At 40.4% G+C, this 21,253-nt stretch overlaps 1 protein-coding gene across 9 annotated transcripts in view; it reads left to right on the forward strand.

Moving 5' to 3' along the window:
- The window catches only part of PCSK5 (proprotein convertase subtilisin/kexin type 5), a 464,350-nt gene that overhangs the window by 121,175 nt on the left and 321,922 nt on the right, over positions 1-21,253 (forward strand). For all 9 annotated transcript variants that reach the window (XM_059924937.1, XM_059924939.1, XM_059924938.1 and 6 more), the window contains exons 4-5: positions 6,760-6,903; positions 10,781-10,857. In XM_059924937.1, the coding sequence (XP_059780920.1) occupies positions 6,760-6,903; positions 10,781-10,857 (221 nt within the window). The remainder of the gene's footprint in view (positions 1-6,759; positions 6,904-10,780; positions 10,858-21,253) is intronic.

The raw sequence follows: 21,253 nt of genomic DNA on the forward strand, positions 1-21,253 counted from the left end.
ATAAAAACCTTCCAGAAGGCAGGCATAGAGGGAACTTACCTCAACATAATAAAGGCCATATATGACAAATCCATAGCCAACATCGTTCTCAATGGTGAAAAACTGAAACCATTTCCTCTAACATCAGGAACAAGACAAGGTTGTCCACTCTCACCACTGTTATTCAACATAGTGTTGTAAGTTTTAGCCACAGCAATCAGAGAAGAAAAAGAAATAAAAGGAATCCAAATCGGAAAAGAAGTAGTAAAGCTGTCACTGTTTGCAGATGACATGATACTATACATAGAGAATTCTAAAGATGCCACCAGAAAACTCCTAGAGCTAATCAACGAATCTGGTAAAGTAGCAGGATTTAAAATTAATGCACAGAAATCTCTTGTATTCCTATACACTAATGATGAAAAATCTGAAAGAGAAATTAAGGAAACACTCCCATTTACCACTGCAACAAAAAGAATAAAATACCTAGGAATAAACCTACCTAAGGAGACAAAAGACCTGTATGCAGAAAACTATTAGACACTGATGAAAGAAATTAAAGATGATACAAACAGATGGAGAGATATACCATGTTCTTGGATTGGAAGACTCAACATTGTGAAAGTGAGTATACTACCCAAAGCAATCTACATATTCCATGCAATCCCTATCAAGTTACCAATGGCATTTTTCACAGAACTAGAACAAAAACTTTCACAATTTGTATGGAAACTCAAACGATCCCGAATAGCCAAAGCGATCTTGAGAAAGTAAAACGGAGCTAGAGGAATCAGGCTCCCTGACTTCAGACTATACTACAAAGCTACAGTAATCAAGCCAGTATGGTACTGGCACAAAACCAGAAATATAGATAAATGGAACAGGATAGAAAGCCCAGAGATAAACCCACACACATATGGTCACCTTATCTTTGATAAAGGAGGCAAGAATATACAATGGAGAAAAACAGCCTCTTCTATAAGTGGTGCTGGGAAAACTGGACAGCTACATGTAAAAGAATGAAATTAGGGACTTTCTTGGTGGTGCAGTGGTTAAGAATCCACCTGCCAATGCAGAGGACATGGGTTCGAGCCCTCATCCAGGAAGATCCCACATGCTACGGAGCAACTAAGCCCTTGTGCTACAACTACTGAGCCAGTGTGCCTAAGCCCGTTCTCCACCACAAGAGAAGCCACCGCGATGAGAAGCCTACACACTGCAACAAAGAGTAGCCCCCACTCTCCGCAACTAGAGAAAGCCTGCGCGCATCAACGAACACCCAACCCAGCCAAAAGTAAATAAATGTATTTTTAAAAATTAATGAAATTAGAACACTCCCTAACACCATAGCCAGAAATAAACTCGAAATGGATTAAAGACCTAAATGTGAGGCAAGACACTATAAAACCCTTAGAGGAAAACATAGGCAGAACACTCTATGACATAAATCACAGCAAGATTCTTTCTGGCCCACCTCCTAGAGAAATGGAAATAAAAACAAAAATAAACAAATGGGACCTAATGAAACTTAAAAGCTTTTGCACAGCAAAGGAAACCATAAAGAAGATGAAAAGGCAACCCTCAGAACGGGAGAAAATATTTGCAGATGAAGCAACTGACAAAGGACTAATCTCCAAAATATACACGCAGCTCATGCAGCTCATGCAGCTCAATATCAAAAAACCAAACAACCCAATCCAAAAATGGGCAGAATACCTAAATAGACATTCCTCCAAAGAAGATATACAGATTGCCAACAAACATATGAAAGGATGCTCAACATCACTAATCATTAGAGAAATGCAAATCAAAACTACAATGAGGTATCACCTTACACCAGTCAGAATGGCCATCATCAAAAAATCTACAAATGCTGGAGAGAGAGTGGAGAAAAGGGAACCCTCTTGCACTGTTGGTGGGAATGTAAATTGATACAGCCACTATGGAGAACAGTATGGCGGTTCCTTAAAAAACTAAAAGTAGAACTACCATACAACCCAGCAATCCCACTACTGGGCATATACCCTGAGAAAACCATAATTCAGAAAGAGTCATGTACCACAATGTACATTGCAGCTCTATTTACAATAGCCAGGACATGGAAGCAACCTAAGTGTCCATCGACAGATGAATGGATAAAGAAGATGTGGCACATATATACAATGGAATATCTCAGCCATAAAAAGAAATGAAATTGAGTTATTTGTAGTGAGTTGGATGGACCTAGAGACTGTCATACAGAGTGAAGTAAGTCAGAAAAAGAAATACCGTATGCTAACACATATGTATGGAATCTAAAACAAAACAAAAAATGGTTCTGAAGAACCTAGGGGCAGGACAGGAATAAAGACGCAGACGTAGAGAATGCACTTGAGGACACGGGGAGGGGGAAGGGTAAGCTGGGACGAAGTGAGAGAGTGGCATGGACATATATACACTACCAAATGTAAAATAGATAACTAGTGGGAAGCAGCTGCATAGCACAGGGAGATCAGTTCCGTGCTTTGTGTCCAACTAGAGGGGTCTCATAAGGAGGTGGAAGGGAGACGCAAGAGGGAGGAGATATGGGGATGTAGCTGTATATATAGCTGATTCACTTTGTTATACAGCAGCAACTAACACACCATTGTAAAGCAATTATACTCCAATAAAGATGTTAAAAAACAAAAAAAAGAAAAAGAGGTGTGTATCTGTTAATCCCAAGCTCCTAATTTATCCCTCTCCTGCCTCCCCCCTTTAGTAACCATAAGTTTGTTTTCTATGTCTTTGAGTCTGTTTCTTAAAACAGATTTTTTGTGTATTTAATTCTGCTCTCTTATTAACGTTGTAGAGTCAGAGACGCAGTCTTATGAACCACTTTATCAATGGAAATGAACAACAGATGTTTTCAATGTTAGCAGACTATTGGCAGCATATAAATTGGCAGTTCATTGGAGACCTTAAGAACCTGGAAAAGTTTAAAAATAATGACACTGAGGGTTCCGACCCACCCCCCCAGTCTGAGGAAAATGGTGGTGAGAGCATAACAAAGGTGTTTATTTTGGGTATAAACTGTTCTTTCATTTAGCAAACTTTGTGATATGTTTATAAAGACACAAGAGAAGTAGACACACCCAGAGTGGTTTATAAGCAAAAGAGCTCATAACCGTGGTATGGAAGAGGCCTTTTCTAGAACTCACAGAATAATCTCTCTAAAATTTCATTCCTGAAAAAGAATAAAAGTTTTTATTGATAAGGAAATGAGAGACCTAGGTAGTAACCATTGTTTCTGTAGATATTTGCTATTTTGTGTCCTTTCTAAATACTTTGTCATCTGTGCATAACCTATTATTGAAATACAGGACATTATTCAGAGCTGAAGGTGCATATATGTACTCTAAATATTTGTCTTACATATACAGTGCACATATGTGGTTTTCATCAGCTTTAAATATGCTGGAAATTTCTGACTGGCCCCTTTTGTGAATACCAGCCTCGGGACTATATGTGGTAACACAGTTCCAGACACTAGTCTTAATTCCTGCTCTGGCACAGATCTCTTAACATGGCAGGCTGAGTGTGAGGAAATCATGGCTAATATGTGTTCCTTTTGCCTTTGGGTAATGCTGTAACACAGATTGCTGTCAAGTAAATAGAGCCCAGTTTAAAGACCATTTTGATCAGGCAGTTAAGGAAATGATTAATTCCTTTTCATTTGGGCTGCATTGAGTGGCGTCAGTATTTTTTGTAGTTTTTGCTCTTTGGATACCTTGGGCTTATGAAACAGTGACATGAGAAACATGTTCGGAAGCCTGGACTACTTGAAATGGTGTTAAAAATCTAAAGATCACGTTCAGGATGTAGGGTCCTCGTTTAAGGGTCCACTGATCTTATTACTCATTTTCCAGAAACACCCCTGGCTCTGATCATCTTTTTTTTTTTTCTTTGACATTTTAGCTACCTGATATATTAGATTATCCAAATGAAAGTATCAATTGGATATTTCCCCTCCTTCCCCTTCTACCAATACCATGTTGGCAGATGAAAAGAAAAAAAGTGGTTCAAAAATATTTAATGGTGAAGTCAGATTCAACAGAAGCAGAGGTGGAAGAAAGAAACCTAACTGCTCCACTTTGAACACACATGTTTTCCATACACGGTGGGTTTTCTTCAGTTTTCATAATTACAATTTCAGGCAGCATCCCTCCACTCCAGGACAGTTATCCATGTGTGGGTGACCCATTTCCTGTGCATTTCCTTCCTCCCACCCACCTCTTGGCCACATTAATGCTACTTTGTGTCACAAACGATACCACAGGTGGCCAGAGCAGGTTTTGAAAAAGAAAAAAATGAAATGGAAACCTGTCAGTGTTGCTTTGTGTTAAATTAAAATATTTGGTGAGGAGAGGCGCAAACTCTTGGCTAGAATGAGACTTCCGAAAAACATGGGCATTTTGTAAATCTACACTGTTTCTTTCATGATCGGTTAATCAAGCATTAGCTGGCTGGATATCTCTGACGAGGTCGGAGGAGCAAGCGTTTGGCAGATGTGAACTTGGATATAAAGTGGAGAATATGCCCTCACTTGTGGCGTGTAAGCGATAAGCCAATATTGACTGAAATCCTAGACTAGACTTGGTTTAATGCATAGTCTTCTAGAGGCTTACAAAGGAGCCAAAATTCACACACAAGATTCAACATTCAACCACAGTTCAGCAGAATTCAGTAAGTTGAGGTTGGACTGTGTAGAACAGAATGTTTTTTTTATGTGTGTGTTGTGTGTTGTGTGTGTGTGTTGTGTGTGGTGTGGTGTGTGTGTGTGTTGTGTGTGTGTGTCTGTGTCTGTCTCTCTTCATTCCTAAGTTCAGCGAAGGGGAAGAGCTAGCCAAGTGGGAGGCAGTAGGTCCTGAGCTGTGCTCCAAAAACTGGGGAGAGAGGGGAGAGTGGAATTGGATCAGTGTAGTAATAGATGGTGGTGCAGGGCCTCAAGTGCCAGAAAGAAGTCAAGAAAGTGACAGAAAGTTACAAATGTTCATAAAATATATAAGCCCCTATTTTCAATGAAATTGATATTATCTGTGATGAAAAATGGGTACACCATTTGTCAGAATGAATCCATAAAACTACTCAAGTGTGTTTATAATGTTCGACAAAGGTATTAGAGGTATCTGCCACTAGTTAGCATTTGATTTTGAGGGGTAAAGTTTGGAAAGAGGTGAGCTTCCATTTAGGTTGTACTTAAAATAAAAGTCAAGTCATGGCTACAAAGACCGGGACGACCTGACCTCTGCTGCCCATTCTGATCTGCTACCTTTTATGCCATTTTCCTGCTCATCCACTAAGCTTCAGCTAGACCCCATCTTCTTTCTCTTTCTTCAATGCACTCATCTGTTTCTCACCTTATGGCCATTGCATTTGCTGTGTCCTCTACCACGACAAGGTCTAAGCTCTTGGGCAAGCCAGCTCTTTCTCATCAGTCATATCTCAACTCACATTTCACTTTCTCAGAAACTGGGGTCTTTTCTGACCGTCCCCCCCAGAGAGGTGTGTACTCAGACTGCTCAGCATTGACCGCCATATTACCCTCTTCAATTCCTTTAAAACATAAGGAGTGTTCTGAATGGTCTTCCTTGTTTTCTTTATCATCTGTATTTCCCCTTTAGAGAGGTCATGAGGACAGGGACCTCATCTTCCATGTTCACTGCCATACCCCAGCATGTAGTAAGTGCTCAATATAGTATGCGTTAGATGAATCAGTGGCAGTGGGGTCTCCATTATGCTTAGAGCACACAGAGCTCATGTTCTCTTCGCCTCTTGAAGTGCTGAACTGTTACAAAGCAGGAGGAAGATAGTGAATGTTGAGGACCTGGGCTCGCGTTGCCATGGCAGTAGGCTACAGCACAGCCCTTTTCCTTTGTTCCTCTGCTGAGCCTTAAGAACCTGGAAAACGCCACTCAGAGGGATATTTCATAGAGATGGACTTTGAAGGAGTAATTGTGTGGGTTGGATGAATGCTAGTCAATTATATCGGGAAGAACTGCTGGTTTAATTTATTTCTTGATGTGTTTGTATGTTGTAGCCATTGTGGAATGAAATCACTACACCTAATGAGCTAAGATTCGATGCCTCTTCAGCCTGCCATTTGAAGCCCTCACGCACATTTTCCTGTGCCTGTCCCCTGTCTGGACTCTGCACTCTTCTTCTCTCCCTTCTCAAAGTAGCACTGAATGAGTCTGTTGGCTCCCTACAAATTATGAGACAACACTCATTGTTAATTTGCTGAAAGAAGTTTGAAGAAACTGTTATTTTTTCTCATTAATGGGTTTCTCACAGCAGTGGCACACCTCTGGCTGGCACCGTACAGAAGCTGCCGGGGTTTTTTTGCAGCCAGACTTTTCTAGTTGCCTGTTTAAGAAATTATAATGTATATGTTCTTCAGTTATCTAGTTTGGGTTTATAAATGAAATGCTACAATCCCTTTTTATGTGTCATTAATACATGCTAACAATAAAATGGTGCACCCATTATTCTGCTGTTGAGATATACTTTATTTATCATGTTTTTCCGAAGGTATTAGAACAGGGCAGAACTGGCAGGAGAGCTTTCTGTCTTGCTTTCCTTCCCCACATCTATCCTTCCTCCCTTCCCCTGTTGTCATGTTGGAGATCTACGCTTCTACTTGAACAGACAATCCACCAAATTCCTGTTAATTTAATGCATTGTCTTAAGAAGTAGGTGATTTTCCAGCCTCCTCACTATTTGGTAATCTGCAACGTCCAGTTCTCCCTCTTACACCTTTAGCACTGCAGTGACAACACACATCCCTGCCAGTCAGACATGAATATCGAAGGAGCCTGGAAGAGAGGCTACACGGGCAAGAACATCGTGGTCACCATCCTGGATGATGGCATTGAGAGGACCCATCCAGACCTGATGCAGAACTACGTGAGTATTTGCTGTGGTCAGAGCAGCTTCCCTCCTGGGAAACAATGGAACTCATGTTAGGATGCTCCGAAAGGGGGAAAACCACTGAAAAATGCAGCCAGCAGGTACAATAGGCTCTGCGTGTTGCTCCCGTCTTATAAAGCATGCACTCTTGGAGGGCAGAAAGCAGGAGATAAGGCTATCCCGCTATCCACTTCTGTGTGCCTTTGATGTTCTGATGACAAAATGCAGGTGATAAGGTAGCAGAAACCCCAGCACCAATCCCACGTGCTACTGACAACATCCACTCTTCTCAGCAGTTCATCCATGCGGCCAGATAGCACTCCTCGTTTCCTTTATGGAGAAAGCGTGCTTAGAACTCTTCTCAAGTTATTCCGCGAGTCTCGTTCTCTCTCTGCCTCTCCCTTTTTAAAGGACAGTAATGAATGGCCTCCCAGTAGTCCTTAGGAATCAGTCAATTCCCTTGCTTAAGAAAGGACTGAGATTCCAGGACTCAGAACATAAGGTGAGCCCAAGGTCACAGAGCAAGTGAAAGGGCTGAGACTCAGTACTTTCATTGAAAACCACAGTCTTGATACCCAGTGCCTACTGGACACTGGGGTCGGTTTCTGTCCCTGGGGTCCCCTTTACCACCATGATATTTCCTGCCTGGAAGTAGGTCAATGACCCCTCTCTCTTCTACTCTCCAAACGCCTCCTTTTCCATCAGCTTCTCCTTCCTAAGTTTGGTTAAAAATGCCATAATTATCTCCCAATATGCCATTCTCTGCTCAAATTTGTTTCTCATGACACCTTGGTGTTCTTCCTAAAATATCTCTTTTGTTACTTAAGAACCTGCGGTGCCTCCCTCTTATCTGCATATGCAGCTCTCTGATTCCTGTCAGGACTCAGCAGAGACTCCTGGTGGACCCCACTCCACACCAGTGCCTTCTAAGCTCTTTTCCATTGATGACTGCTTCCACTAGAACACTGGTATCACTGCATACCCACTAGGACTTCAGTCACTTTTACCTATGTCCCTCTCTGTCCCTTCATAACTCCTTTCAATCCCAACACTTTGGTTGTATGAGTTTTCCTATATTGTATTTCATGTTGTTATTGAAAAAAATTTCAAAGTTGGTGATTTTCTCTCAGCTTACAAGTTTCCTCTCACAGCCTTGAAAATACAAGCAGCTGTAAATCATGATGAAGTCAGGACTCATGTTGATCCTGAAGGAGGAAAGTCAGGGACCAGGGTGGGAAGCTTTGCTTCGTGTTTACGGAAGGTCCCCACAGAAAACCCTAGGCTATAACTGGAGGACCACATCTCCTCAGATTTTTCTCTTCTCTGTTCTATATTCATCATTATTAAGGGGGCAGTGTCAGCAAGCCCAGCCCATCTCACGGTGCCCTGAGCTTGTGGAGAGTTCTGAGAGGGGCCCGGCCCATAGCTTCCCGTTGCACATTAACACGAAGGACCCACCATCCTCGCAGGCCTGCTGCCTTTCTCTCCTCTTTGCTCCTCGGTAACTGGTGGACACGGCAGTGGCCCATCGTCCTGGACTCACTCAGAATGGACATGGCCTTTTCCTTAAGGCGGACATACTGTCCTCTTGAAATCTGCTATTTCCCGCCCCCCTCTCTCTCCGTCGCCCTCTCTCTCTCTCTCTCTCTCTCTCTTCAGCGTGGGAAGACATGGTTTCCCTGCACTGTGGGAATGACTCCCTGTATCTGTCTCTCTGACCATCTCTCCTCTGGCTTCTTTCTCATCTGCCGCTTCATCTTCTCATGAAACCATTTAGGTAGCGATTGCCATATATGCTCTCCAATGTTTATTTTTCATTTGCTCAGTCTCACTTATTGCATGACACTTACTCTCTCTTAGTTTTCCTTTTGTCCCTCAAACCTGAAAAGATTCTCTTTTTATCTTTGCAAATAAAATACTTCCAAGTCACTTCCTTGGCACATCAGAAACTACCACTGGCTCACACAGCCACCCATTTTTCTGACCTACAAAGACCTTCCTTCACTCAGGACCACCCAATATCACCTTATACTTTTATCAACTTGAACTGCTTTGCCTCTCAGTATTCTACCCTGTTGCCCTTTTTGTTTCGAAAATTCAGCTAAGAAACTTCACAAATCGATTTTTACAATGAAAGGTTGAAACAGTTTCTCCTAAATTAGATGATTTTCCCTAAGGTTGAAAAACAGAGAGGGAGAGAGAGAGAAGGAACTGCAAGTTCATTTAGTTCTCATTTGTACGAGACACTTGATTGGCTGCCCTTACCCTGCCTCCAAGCACACTCAGATAAACTTGTGTCTCTTCACAGAATGGAATTTCAGAGGTAGAAAGGAACTTCAGTTCAGCCTCCTCATTTGATAGGGTAGACACTGAGGCCTGAAGACTAAAGTGAGTTAGCCCAGGTCATATAAAGAACAGAACTGCGCCTGTCCACTGCCTAGCAAAGAAGTCTTTCTTATCGTATGCAGTACAGTTTTTACAGGGTGTTCCTACTCGCCACTGCATAGAAGTGCATTTGATTAAACACAAAGAGCCTTAACCTAAATGTGATTGCATTCTTTACCTCTTTCACTTTTTTCTCCCTGGAAAGAAAATTCTCCAGAATTCACCAGTGCAATTAGCAGTACTGGTGACCTTTTGATTCTCCTAATGTTACAGCTGGTGAAGAGTAGAGAAAAGCACATTGGATGGGGTGGCTGGGTTCCAGTCTTAATTCCATAGGCAATTCGTTTCATGCCTTTGGCCAAGTTATGTAACCTGTCTCGGGCTTCTGGTTCCTTATAAGTGAAATTGCACAGTATTGTCCTTCATGCTCTAATGACTGCTGAGGTGGGCTGCTTTGTATGTTCCTTTGTACGGGAAGCAGAGACTTATCACCTTTATATGTCATGTGTATTTTGCTTACTCCCCCCAAAAAATTCAGACTCCATGTACTTTAAGTTATTTTCAGAAACAAGAGCCTTTGATAAAGACAGAAAACAAAGATAGCATTTACTTTCACTAAAACTGATAACAGAAATAAATCATCATAAAGCATCAGAAAATTCAAAACATCCTAAATTAGTTCTATCTATGGTGATATAAATTTGGATGATGGAGCAATCCATTAATTTTTTTTTTTTTTTTTTTTTTTTTTTTTTTAGTAATTTGAAGATTTTTCACAATCATTTAAAAAAGCAAACAAATAAATTCAGCTTTGGTTTCAAAGAAACTTCTGCTTCATTTTGGAACTTTGACATATAACAAAATTTTGATCATTATTTTGGTTGGGGCAAAAGACCTTTTGGTGTTAGTACGAAGTCTTGAATTGTAGACCCTTTTACAGTAGTTAAAACATCTGAAACCAGACAAATATTGCCTAATAGAGGTCCCAAGATACCTGATATAATAGATTTCTAATAATGATTTTTAATTGGCTTGCCAATTATTTGTGAATGATTTCTGTCTCCAAAAATCTTTGAATTGTGATAAGGAATTTGCACACTCAAGAAATGAAGTAAGGAATACAGAGAGAGTCGGCGAAGAATAAATCACTGTCTTCTAGGTGTTCTAGCAGTACTTCGCAGAGAAGGTGGTTGTCGAGGACATCTTCAAAGCACTGGGGTGAGGGGTCAGTGCTAGGTATGAGGGAAAAGTGCCGGCAAGAGCGGACTGGACACGTCTTTGGTCTGCAGAGAGTATTTCTTCACCTTCATGGGGAAAGATATGACACTGATTATTACAGAACAAGGCATCCTGACACCACCGGACCATGAGTGTATTATTTACTCTAATTACTCTCTTGCAGAAATGTGTTTAAGGAGGCATGAGCCTTCAGGGGCATGGCTAATTAATGAACGTCTGTCTCCTTTCTCTCTCTCCTCTGTGACCATAGGATGCTCTGGCGAGTTGTGACGTGAATGGGAACGACTTAGACCCCATGCCTCGTTATGACGCGAGCAACGAGAACAAGTAAGGCCCAAGTGGGGGTACCTGGCATGTGGCCGGCAGGGAGCTTTGTTTTCTGCTCTTGCGGAGGGAAGTGTTTTTTTGAAAATCTTTGGTAACAGATGATCCCTAATTTGCTCCAAGATAAACAAGTGTCTTTCGGCTAAAGCTTCTGGATATAAAAAGGCGTGGTCCACATAGTAAGAATGGTTGCAGAGAGAAACTCTGGGGAATGACTTGAGGGTGTGGTTGGGGAATATCGTTCCTCAGGTGTTCATTGGCCTGTGACCCATTTGTTTAGGGATAGGGGTGCTAAAGGGAGAGGCAAAACAAAGTGCCCCCCGAGAGGGTTACTTTATTCTGTTAAGTTCAATGCATTTGATTGAATGCTGTGCTTGAGGTCTCTGCCAGCGCTTTCTGATTTGCTTCTTTTTCTCCTCTACTTTGTAGTGATTGTATTTTTTACTGATATACCTGAAATACCTCTATGGTTTGCCACGTATGGAACACATTACCTTTCTTATCCTCACAGGCAAGAGCCTTAGAAACCCATGGAACCACGTTTACACTTTCCAGTTAGTACAGTAGTTTTCTTGAAAGCAAATGAAATACACATCCATTTCTTGCTTACGATGATCCAGGTATTTTTAAAAGATTAGTAGGTGTTTCTAATCTCTAGATCACATTAACTTTTTTGCTTTTACTGCACAGTTTCTCCAGGATAATGCTGTGATTTAGATACTATCATTTGAATTTTTATTTACATGTTTTTGTTTGGAATCACAGAAGTTATAAAGAGAGGTGTTTTACCCATTTATTATGTACTATTTCTAGCCTGCATTTTTCTGTAGGGAAAAGTTTCTCAGCTGGTATTATTTAAGTAAGTCAATAAGTTTAGATAAAACCAGTGCGGCCTAGATAATTGTGACTGTACATGGGGTTTTCTTTTTTTTTTTCCCCTCTTCTTACCATTTACAAAGAAGCCTCAAAAAAGTTACTGTGAAAAATGCTGTTTTTTAATATTAACGAGTCAATGTTATAAATCAAATTCAGTGGTGAAAGCATTAACGTACAAATTGATGTAGATAGAATTTTCCAGAACTTTCCAAACAAAAAGAGAAAGGGCCCTAAAGTAAACTGGATCCTTTTCTTTCAAGCCTGGTCATTACTGTCTAGATTACACTGTTTAAAGTTATGGTCAATTTCATGCAAAGGGTTACAATTTGAGACAATGTGAGCTAATTTATTTAACCTAATTTGCAAACTAGCATGAAACACTGAAGAAGAAACTCCAAGCTTCCATACTTAAAAGGTCACCGATAAATTTCACTCTCCAGTCCATTCTGCTCTAGTGTGACACATATACTCCTAAAAATACTCGCACTCTGCAAAGTCTAAAACCATAGAGTATTAGGAAAAGCTTAGAAGCTTCATCAATGACACACAGAAAAATGATAGGGACCTATTAAAAATTATTCATGTTAACACTTTATTCATGTTAAGTGGTTAAGAAATTTATAAAACTATAATAAATGTGGCACTTAATCGTTTTTTTAAATTTTTTAAATTTAAAAAAGTCCTTTGTTAAATTATCTTATTTTAAATTCAGCCCTTAGATGTGAAGGAAAAAACAAGGCTCAGACAGGTCAAGTGGATAAGGGTTAAACAGGTAATAAGTGATGAAGAAGTTAGGAAGCAAAGAATCAAACTCAAGTGGTTTGTTTACAGACTCTTGCTCTGCATATTATACACAAGGCCAGAGCCCTTATGGTAATGAAAAGGAACATGATCCAAGTATCTTTCATTTAAATGAGTTGTAACTAGAGATAATTGGTTTCAGTAACAGTAAATTTGAGAGGAAGAAAGGCTGAATTATTGACCAGAATATTTGGAGAATATAGAGTGCTGAGCTGACCTTTGACATCCTGTCATAAAGAAGGCTCGAGACTGCATGCCAGTCTGATACTTCAAAATAGTAAGGATATGATTCATAGCTAGGCTGGGTTCAAAGTCCGTTTCCATCAATTTTATACTTAATCTGTGTCTTATCATTATGAAATTAAATTCTAACTAGTATGTTTATAATACAATTCTCTTGTGACACTGACTTCTTAAGCTGCACTATTCTTTTTAAATTTTTTATACAATTTATAAAGTTTACACTCCATTTACAGTTTTTACAAAATATTGGCTCTATTCCCTGTGTTGTACAATACATCCTTGTAGCCTATCTTACACCCAGTAGTTTATACCTCCCACTCCCCGACACCTGTACTGCCCCTCCTGGCATTTCATCTTGAATAAGACCTGAAATTTGCTTATGGAAGTGTGTACCCATTACATCTACTTCTACTCACATGCCTGCCACTCTGTGTGCAAGAAAAAAAGAAGAAAAAAGAGATAAAGATGAAAACTTTGAAGAAGAACAGAGAATAGAGAGGAAAATAACAAAATAGGCTGGGAGGAAGGGGGAAAATAAGCAGAGTGGAGGATACCCTCCAGGATGGTTTTTGGAAGCATGGCAGCTTGCAAGTTATTCTGAAGTGGAAGGAGGGTTATCTGAGGTCAAAGAGGAAGTGACAGCACCAGATGTAGACACATGTGGACCATTGTGCTCCTAAGGTGTGCAGCTCTGTGTGTTTCGTGCATTCCTACAGCGCTCAGTGCAACTAGGTATGTTTTCTACAGTCACCTAGAGTTTCTGGGACAAAATGGTGCATAAACAAATGCAAATTTCACATTATACTCAAATCACTCTCTACTATATCAACGTTATAGGAAGAAATTTGTGTTTTCAAGGCAAGCATGAAAGTAGAACTGATTGTACCGTATCTTTTGGCTAAAGTTATCCCATCAACATTTGTGTGTATAGAGAAAAGATAAACAGGAAAGCTAGAGGAAAGTCGAGATCAAGTTAACACCCACAGTATCCTTGTACAGGGTGTGAAGGGACAAGAGAGGCTGTAGGTGGAAACTGAAAATGCATTGTGCCCTGTAGCCAGTTCTGTCTGAATCTACATGTGGTGACTTTTGCATCAAAACTCAGTGGTAATTGTGGCTCTTCTCCAAGGGCGTGTCTGTCCTGTGACTGACAGTGCTAACTGCAAAGGCTGTGTGTGAAGACAATTCTCTGAGTGTTGGCTTTGATGGCTTTTTACAGGCTGCCTTTTAAAAACTGTATCCTTTGTTGAGGATTCCTTTCCAACTTGGCAGCTCCCCAAGACCTTTGTCCAGGAAGAGTCACTACCATCCCGCTTCCTCTGGGGTATTCTAGTGTGTCCTGCTTTGACTCATTCTAAGTACTGTTCATGGTTCATTGAGTGCAGTGTGGGTTTGAGAGTTGGAGGACACAGGCATTGTTCTGGATGTGTGCTTAGGTTTGTAGCCTTGACAGTGAAATAGGGCATTTTCAGAGGGGCAACACCACCACGCCTACCTCTGTTTTATGAAAATCAGCAGTCACCTGGGGCATCAGATGTCCCTTTATCTCCTATCAGTACTGCTGCCCAGTTTTTTCTTGGCCAACCACAAGCATGTATTCAGACATTTAGGGTTAAAATATCCTCTCTGCTCATTAGACCATAATTATAAATATGATTGATGGATCTGTCTTTAAGTGTGGATCCACAGATAGATAATTCTGTTTCAATAGAAGTCATTTGGCATCAGGAAATAAAGAGTGGTTTGTAGTTTAAGAGAGTTGACTTTTATCCTTGGTTCACCTTAATAGCTTTATGGTCTTTAGGCCTAACTATTCTGAGCTTTAGTATTTTAAAAAATATCTAAAATGGACATAATAATACTTCCAAAGATTAGCAATAAAACATGTAAAACACCAAGCATAGGGCTGCCTATCTAATAGGCACTAGGTAATTATAGCTGTTATTATAATCATGTGTTCAATTCCTATATCCAGTTCTCGATAAATAATCAGTTAAAAATTACAATTATCTCAAAATATATGTGCATATGAACATTTCACATTTCAATTAAGACTTGGAAGTCTTTGTTTATTTCCAAGGTTAGAGGTTTAGATATGTTTTCTGCTTCTTCAGGGGCTGGGAACTGTGGCTCATTTGGTCTACAGTAAATCTGCTTTTCTTTAATTCCAATACTCCGTCTCCCTTTAGTGGACCATGAGTCCTTGAATTTGAAGTGAGTTAGTGAGGGGGAGGAATTTCTAAACATTGCCTGAATGAAAAAGTTGAGGCATATGCTGTGCAAGTGCCTCCTCATTGTGCAGTCTGACCAGTAGGTTTCAGAGCATATTGGAATTATTTACACCTAGGTGCGTTTGTTCATTCCTTCAGCAGGTACTCATTAAGATGCTACTTTTGTGAATGGCTCTGTGCTAAATGCTTGGGGGATACAATAATGCAATAATATAGGCTACTAACAGGTTGAATTAGGAGATGACTTAGGAAGAAGCTGTAACCTGAAGGGTTTTGGGTTCTATAGTTGGCTCTTCCTAACTGTAGGTGTGGAACCTGAGGATACGGAGGGTTAACTGAACCGTGTCATTTTGTATAAAGGACTTGAGCTTCCACAGAGGTTGGTATCTGCAGGGGGGGCCTGGAACCAATGTCCCATGGATACTGAGGGATGACTATACTAAGAGACAGTGCACCCTCAAAACTTTATGCGGATCATATCTCTCAGATTTACCTGATTACATTTCTAGCACTAAAGCTTTGGGGTGAAGAAAATCACCTCTGAAGTAAAAAAGTTATAAAAATCCTTTTCTTATTGCTTTTTCAAGTCCCCAGATGGTGGAGTGTCAAACCTAAATAACAGATGCTAAAGAAATAGCATTATTAGGGGAGACCATAAAACCTGTTCTCCCATTCCGCTTTGCCTCCATTCGTATTAACTGGTAGAATAAAACTGACTGCATTATTCTAGGCTTAAAATAGAAAACGCCTCCCTATAAATGAAAGTCTCCTGGCATTTCATACTACTACTCCCATTTCTGATAAATGAATTATTGATGTCTGAGTTAGATTTTTCCTTCCCTAGGTTGCTTCTTTTTAAATATTCCCTGTGCTTGAGTCATAGCAACATATTTAGTGGGAGATGAGACCACACTGCGTATCTTGAATGTGTGATATGTGGGCCCAGAATCTAATTCCCTTTCAAAACAAACCAACCTATAGGTTAAAGACTCATTTCCAAAAGGAATGGATTTTTCATTTTTGTTGCTTATCTCTGTTTCCCTGAAGATTTAACCAGGGTGGATGGAAGTACACTTCTGCTCGTCTTTAGTGTCCTTTTCACACATCATTTCTGGTTTTTAGAATGTCGCCATGTTGTGTGGCCTTTTCTTTCTCATCCCTGCGGATGAGGACGGTTGTCGGGAGATAGCGTTGCAAAGCAAAGCCGATAAATGTAGGCAGTGTTGTCTACCTATACAGGAACTATTTTAACTCAATACTAGAGAGAAAACCACACTTTAAATCTACCACCTTAACAAATAGAAGCATTATTTCTTCATACCCAGGATTTAGCCAAACATGTTCAGATAAAACTATCCTATAGCTAGGTAGCTCAGACAAAACCTACCAAAAAGAAGTGAGGCCATTATCAGAGGCTGATTTGTTTTTTCCATATATTTTGAAATTTTTCCCCTAATCCTTTCGCAAAATAACGCTACAATGTACTATATAGTAGTTACTTGATCAATGATTAGCGTGTGAATTTATATAATGCTGACTACAAATGTATGTACCAGAGGCCAAATGTGTACAAAAGAGACAGTTGTGAAAAATATCTGATCCTTTTCATATACAGCTATAGGTTTTATGTCCATGAAAGAACCTGCAACAAATATTGTAGAAAATTTGTTTCTATCCCATAGATTCGTAATGTAATATACTGAAGTAAGTAACATTTTGGACCATCTTCTAGGTTCTGGGAAGTGGTCTCGGTCTGGGGCCTCATAGCAAGTTGAGTAACAATAGGAAGTGGCTTCTCTCGGACCAGAAGCCAGCCATCCCGTCCCTTCCCTCACCAGCTGGTAGTCACAAGTCCTGACCGTCCTCACCATTTAAATCCTTCTCTTTAATAGTTCTCCAAAGAAGCCTCCATTCCATCCATCCACACTAGCCTTCTGTTAGTCTAACCCCCTTCTCTCACCTGCATCCTTAGAAAATCTCCTAGACGGTTTCCCTGTCGCCAGTCTCAACCCCATCCTGCTGCCCAAGTGATATTTTAGAACCAAAATAAGAATATTAAAATTTTGTAATATCTTGAAATTTTGTTAAAATGCAGAACCCTTCATGACCCCACTCTCCCCTCAAGTCTGCTCTACTCTCTGTCCACGCCTTCCCCCCACTTTATTTATCTACCCTGCAGGACTTGCGGGGTTCCCCAAAGGTGCCACACTTGTTCAACCTTCCACCATCTGCACCTGCATAATTCCTTCTTTCTCTGCCACTCGTGTCACTTCCCCTGTGAAGCCTTCTCTCACCTCCTGCATCCGAGTTGGATGCAGCTAACCCCCAGTGGCTCAGCAAGGAAGGAACAGAGAATAAATACCTTTTCTTTACCCTTCTGCATCCCACTGATGTCCTGCATGAGTGTTCCATTGGCCAAACCCAATGGGAAGCCAGAGGGCAAGGGAGTCCCTTAATGCAGTCCTCAGAGGTCAGCTTTCTGGGGTACAGAGCAGGGTAGAGGGTAAAAAAATAAAGCTATCCAGCACAAGGTCCATTATATATAACACCATTTAATAGTTACTACTTTGGGACACGTTTCGCTAATTCATCTCGACAAGCCAGTCAAGGTACGTACTCTTGTAACTTTTGTATGACTGAACAGACATTTCACAACCCATACTAAACTGGAAAACATCTCAGCATCTTTCCTTGCCTCTCTATTCCCTATCTTGGTACACGTGACCCCATTTACAATAGCGAAGGTTTTTATAAAAGATGTAAGTTCGCAGATGCTGTGGAAACTCACTGGAGGACATCCAACTCGGGAGAGAAGGCTTCACAGGGGAAGTGACATGAGTGGCAGAGAAAGAAGGAATTATGCAGGTGCAGATGGTGGAAGGTTGAACAAGTGTGGCACCTTTTGGGGAACCCCGCAAGTCCTGCAGGGGTCCCCAAATCCTGTCTGCTTCTCTATGTAAGTTCCTTGAATACATTTTTTAATACTCAGATATAAGTCTCTGGAATAAGTTTTTATACCCAGTATAAAAGAGCGCAGACACATCTAAGAAAGAAAATAACTATGTCCATAGGAGTTGTCTTAATGGCTGTTTATTTATTCTTTAATGAGAGCTGAGTAAATACAGAAAATGGTTATCTAACCTCAAATTCCTATATACCTGACACCTGAAGTGTAAGTATTTATTTTTATAAAATACTGTATTAATTATTCCAGGGCTCATAATCATGATAATGCAGCCTTCAGGCCCTTTGTTGTTTCCTTTGTCAGTTTCAATGTGTTCTCCTCAAGGATTTGGGGACATAATCTCTTGGGGCTCACAGTACCAGTTTTGATAAAGGGTCTGATGCTATAGGTTACATTAAGGTTTGGGTTTAATTTGTGCTAACCCACTGCACTATTGACATGAATAATTGGTCGTTGCTTCAATTTAAATTTCTTATTTAAAAAACAAACTCACAAATACCTGAGGTCTCTAAAGCAGATGGAAATTGCAGTAAGGGAAAGAGATAAGTATCCTTTTTAAATATGGATTAAGCATTTGAGCAGGGTTCCAGACAGGTATATTTATTTATCTTTCTCTTTTCATCTTCTCCTCTAACCTCCACCTTGGATCCTTCTATTTTCTCATGTTTCCTTATATCCAGAAATATGTAAAATCGAGAGCACGAAGACCTTGAGAGGTCAATGCTACCAGTGTGTTATTTGTATTATTACAGAGCAGTAGAGAAGGCATCCAGGACTTTTCAATTGTGATCAGCCAGTGTCCACAGACTGAACAGGAAGGCAGACTGAGGAGAAAAGAACCCTTGTTTTGTTTATCTCACTTGCTGTATAGATACCAGAAGAAGAACATGCTGAAAATATAATCAAACTGCAAACTGGTTGATGGTTCATTTCAGTATTAAGGTATTATTTAGATATTGGTTACCTTCCTATTCAAATCAAATGCCCTCTAAGATAAAGGACTGAAGTTAGAATTTTGTTTTTACAAGCTAAAGGAGATGTTATAATTTTTATGTTTTAGCAGTACAGTTAATTACAGTAGAAGTCTATTGTTCCAGTGTGCTTAAGTATGTGTGTGTGTAACATCTGTGGTAGCTGTGCATTTCAATTATAATCCTTAATAAAAGATGGAAAGGTAGAAAGTATGTCTTAGATCAGGACATATTTGCTTAGTTCTTATCTCATAAAATAGGTCACCAAAGAAGGCAAGGTGATAGAGGAAAAAAATGTCCTGATTTTGGGTGAGACCTGGGTACCAGTCCCAGCCTTGCTGTTCGTTATATCTGTGGCCTTGGAGAAGCATTCTTATCAATGTCTCCTCCTGCCACATCAGTATCTCGATGACCCTGTTTTACTTAAAACAACCAAAAAATCCATAAGTCTGTGGGGTTGCTACTTGGCTGCATTTGAATGCAGTGTAAGCAGCTGCTAATACAGTGAGCACGTCAGTATGTTGTCTCATTTACCACTCACAACAACCCACAATTGGAGAGAGAGTCTGGAGGGGTGAAGTAACGTGGCTAATGTCACCACATGGCAGACGCACAATTTGAGCTCATTTGTTCCCACGCCATCTGTTCACCTGCATAGTTAATTAACCTGTGGTCAAGTAGATGAGAAATTAATTCCTGTGTTGAGCACATGCTTCAGTAAGTTTACTGCCTGGGAAGAACTGCGTTTACCAGAATGCCTTACTGCTGTATTCAGTAAATACCCAGCAGCCTGGCTTTACCAAATGCTGGTGCTCAGGGCCCTGTTTCTCCAGAGAGAGGGGATTGGTCCACAAAGGTTGGTCAACACCTTACGTACACGTAACTTTGGCCAAGTAACAAAAATCCTTTATTACAGAAAATAATTGTACAGATCTGACTTCACAGTGGTATTTGTTCTATGGAAATCAATGAAGACCACCCAAATGACACTCTGGGCTAATTATTTGGAGCTTGCTATAGCAAGGGAGTCAGCTACTGTCACTTTAAGAGACTCAAAGGCAGGCACATGGCCCAGAAAGCTTTATAATGTAAAAACAAAAAACAAAATATAAGAAGACTTCAGGTATGGTCTGATCAGAGGGTGCCATGTGGAAACTGGAGCTTGGGTCTCTGTTCTTAAACAATTCTACTAGTATATATTAACAGCTTTAAAAAAATTTGAATGAGTATCAGCTGGTCATCATGTTAATGTAGATAAATGTTTTGGTAAACTCTGTAAAATTGCCACAGGTATGGATGTTGTTAATCTTATTAAGGGTGATAAAGAGTAATAAAATAAAGTTTTAGTCTGATCCTCAGATGGCAGGTAGTTAATTTTCTCTCTATGGAGATATGGACTGTTTGAAGTTGGAATCACATAACCTAAGAGACGCTGTCCCAATGTTTTTACACTTACATGACAGCCCTTGAGAGTGCTCTGGAAATGTGGTCTGGGAAAGGAAGAATCTCTATAGGAGGAAGAAACTGAGACCAAGGAGAGCCTGTGGGAATCAGAAACCTTTTCCTGCCCTCAGACGGGTGTAGAGTCTTGAAGATGTGTCCTGCTTTGGGAAATGGTGGTGAATTATCTTGCCTATAGAACACCTAAAATAACTTGAAGGAATTGGGAGCAGTTGACTACTGGTGATTTTCCAGCAGATTTCCCTGAATCCCTGCTTTCTCTGCCTCATGTTCTCATCACAAGCTGCCATCTCATGAATTTTAGAAAAGACTGACCTTTGCTAGAAGAGTTTACCTCTTCCTTTTTTAGAGATCCTTACACCATCTGCATATAATTTACGTATGCTAGTAAATGCATTTGAATTTGCATGAATTGCAGATAAAATACCTGTGGTGACATCCTGGGCTGAGAGTAGCTGACTACTACAGATTTTGTATGACCTTTTTGCTCTTGGTTGGTTTTCCCTTTCTGAGATTCATTCTCACTGGATCACACCCCCTCCGACACCTGTCTGGATTGCCAAATATAGACTCTTATTTTCTCCACAACCCTCCAGCAGCAACCCCCCTACCCCCGTATCACAAATCTCTCTCTCTTTCCACTGTCCTGATACCTTGATCTTCCCATAGGCTCTAGTATTTTGTTGCCATCGTGTAGAGAAAAAAGAACACATTTGTCGCCGGTAATCACCTGGTCTTGGCACCAGTGTATATAGTTTGTACTGGGTGATCTGACTAGAACTTGAACGGTTCAGCAGCTTTAACTGTGACTTGTGTTCTTAATTTTATTGGCTATCTGACTCTTTCATAGA

This window comes from Balaenoptera ricei, chromosome 6, assembly GCF_028023285.1.
Source record: "Balaenoptera ricei isolate mBalRic1 chromosome 6, mBalRic1.hap2, whole genome shotgun sequence".
Taxonomy (NCBI): domain Eukaryota; kingdom Metazoa; phylum Chordata; class Mammalia; order Artiodactyla; family Balaenopteridae; genus Balaenoptera; species Balaenoptera ricei.